Consider the following 3,088-nt stretch of genomic DNA (forward strand, 5'->3'; position numbering starts at 1 on the left):
CGATGTAAGACTGATCACCCTCCTGACACTGAACAACATACACAACATTACTCTGTTTGTGCCGGGGGACTGGATCTTTGGGATGAACCAGTCTTTAATGTATTTTGGGGTTTAAAAGCCACTGGGACGTTATGTTTAGAAAATAAACGTCTCAGTTTCTCTGATACTCCCTCAACATCTGGAATGACCACTGGTCTGGGTCTGGGTTCCTCCTTCTCACCTGTTGGCTGACTGGAGTCCTGTTTGGGTTTCTTCTCTGCTTTCAGGAAGGCCCAGTTAGGATATCCACATTGCTCTAGAGCCTGTCTTGTGTAGGATTTCTCCTTCTGCCTGGCTCCTGAGCTAGTGGGGACGCTGTCTGCTCTGTGGTACAGAGTCCTGATGACTCCTAACTTGTGCTCCAAAGGGTGATGGGAGTCAAACTGCAAATACTGGTCTGTGTGTGTGGGTTTGGGGTACACCTCAGTTTGCAAATGTCCTCTATCAGAGACTGAGACCTCACAGTCCAAGAAAGCCAACTTGCCATTTTTTTCATCTTCTCGTGTGAACTTGATGTATTTATCCACAGAGTTGATGTGGTCAGTAAAATGTTGGACTTCCTGAGATTTAATTTTAACCCAGGTGTCGTCAACATACCTGAACCAATGACTTGGTGGTGTCCCTGAAAAGGACGTCAAGGCTCTCTTTTCTACCTCCTCCATGTACAGGTTGGCAACAATAGGAGAAATTGGAGACCCCATAGCACACCCATGTTTCTGCCTATAATATTGCTCCCCATATGTGAAGTAGGTTGACTGCAGGCACAGTTTCAAGAGTTGACACAGTTGTTCTGTGGAAAGCGTGGTCCTGCTGCTCAGAGTGGTGTCTGATTTTAATCTTAAACTGACCACCTCTACTGCATCATCAACAGGAAGTAAAGAGTGATGTGACATCAAAAGAGACCATTGTTTCATCAGTCTCCATGACGACATCTCTCACCTTATCCACAAAGTCCATGGTGTTCTGTATGTGGTGTTCTGAGCTGCCAACTAAAGGGATGAGTACAGACGCCAGATATTTGGAAACATTGTAAGTGACAGAGTTAATCATGCTAACAATTACATCTCAGCACCTCAGACTCAGGAAGTCTTTCGGATGAAAGACGAAACGTTTCTACATTTTTTTGTTGTTTCGCTTTGTTTTGATTTTTGAATGTCTATAGGACCAGATTAAACTTTGTTAGACATGCCCACCACTGTTTCTAGCAATACAAGTCAATCTTGGCAATGAGTTATAATAAAAGTCCGCAAAAAGAGATTTTAAATACCTTGGTTCCCAGGATTATCTGTCTGTCTCCGGGCACAAAAAGGGAACTGAGGGCGTACTCACAGGCCATGGTGCGGATCACCTGCAGGGTGGACCTGGGACGGGCAGCCCAATGATCAGTACCAGTATAGCTTTTTAAAACATCCAGGACTCTCTGGCTCCAGAGCAGTCTTACCTGTTCCAGACTTTGACTGTGTCCCCCGAGGCAGAGAGGACAGCCATGTTGTCTGAGCTGAAGGCCAGCGTGCGGACATCTGTGCGGTGGCCGCCAAGCGTCAGACGAGCCATCTTATTGGCGGTGGGGGTCTTGTCTGTGGTCTTCATGCTGTAGGTCTCAATGGTGTTGTTTTGCAGTAGCAGCGCCACCTTCAGCTCTCCACCTGCACATGACAGACAGGCCACCCACCTGAAAGAGGACATAGGTTTTAGTATGTCATGGTTTTTATTTTAATCCCCTAAATCTGGGGTCATTTTTGTGACCTGTGCCCCACACAAACCTGATTTTGGCAGAAGCCTTGATGTTTGTTAGTCTGATGATCTCGTCCTTCAGCGTCCTCTTCACTGTTAGCTCTGGTGCCTCTTCGCCTGCATCTCCCTGAGCTCTGCAGCAGGAGGCAGCAAAACAACATGTTCCACCAACTGACCTCCCACTGCAGTTACACACCTGAGCTGGAGGTTTTAGAACTAGGCTCTCAATGTAATTGTTAGGTGGTCAAAAAATAAAATAAATTGACAGTGACAGAAGTACCTTATTTTACTAATTATTTATCCTAACTCTATTTTATTTTGTTATTTGTGTTAAAACACTTAATTTAAGATGGGAGTATAAGATTCAAATTTTAATTTTTACATAATTTAAAGTTAAAGTATCTGTTCTTAAACAAAAACTTAGCTAGATTGATAAGAGCTAAAGTTAGCTTGCAAAAAGAAAAAACAACAACTAGCATTTGATGTGATCCTGAAAGAGGATTACAGTAAAACAACATTTGTTTTTGTCAGTATCAACACACCAGGGTGAATAATAAAATAGGTTGTAAAAGTATTTAATTATTTTAGTCTGACTCAAAGGACGCACACAAGTTAGTAACCTAAACAAAGCCTTTGGTACATTTGCAAATAGAGTGAATTATTGTGGGACAAAACTTATTGTTGTAACATATTTGTCTTGTTTCCAGATGGAACTGGATCAGTGAACGCAACAGCAAGACAAATCACAAAGTCTTTGCAAAGTCTCATCTGTGCTTACTTGGCTGCTTTCTTTTTGGCTTTCTTCAGCTTCCTGCTCATTTTTCTTTGCACCTCTGCCTCCGACAGCACTGTGAACAACTCCAGAACCGAATCATTGCCCTGATCCAGAGAAACAGACCATACAGTGTTGTCAATGCAAGGAATGATTAAACATCAAACCTGAGTCTGTTGAAAGACTTCAACTGTCAAAAAAAGTGTAGCTGATAAATAAAAAATACACAAAACACAGACACAAGATAGTTAACATAATGAACTGTATGAAACAGAATCGATGATGAGATGAGAAGATTTAGCCTTTTCAGTCGTTTACGTCACATCTGGACTGGTAGGTTATAAAGTTTTACCTTAGAAAGAAAACACGTTAAAAAAAATTGTTTAAAAAATAGAAAAAAATGTTCTCTGTGAAAATGCAGACTACTAAGGAGAGCTGAAAAGCGAAAAGAAGCCAATGCAGCTAAACACAGCAAACATCCATTCATCCATCCATCTACCACACCATCCAGGACATTTACCACACCATCCAGGACATTTACCA

At 42.1% G+C, this 3,088-nt stretch overlaps 1 protein-coding gene across 1 annotated transcript in view; it reads right to left on the reverse strand.

The window, feature by feature from the left end:
- The window catches only part of wdr3 (WD repeat domain 3), a gene marked incomplete in the record, with an annotated part of 211,240 nt that overhangs the window by 90,419 nt on the left and 117,733 nt on the right, over positions 1 to 3,088 (reverse strand). Inside the window, 4 exon segments of the mRNA XM_037687116.1 lie at positions 1,307 to 1,400; positions 1,481 to 1,711; positions 1,803 to 1,907; positions 2,552 to 2,652. Coding sequence (XP_037543044.1) covers positions 1,307 to 1,400; positions 1,481 to 1,711; positions 1,803 to 1,907; positions 2,552 to 2,652 — 531 coding nt within the window.

This window comes from Nematolebias whitei, chromosome 13 (assembly GCF_014905685.2).
Source record: "Nematolebias whitei isolate Nwh7 chromosome 13, NemWhi1, whole genome shotgun sequence".
Classification (NCBI taxonomy): Eukaryota; Metazoa; Chordata; class Actinopteri; order Cyprinodontiformes; family Rivulidae; genus Nematolebias; species Nematolebias whitei.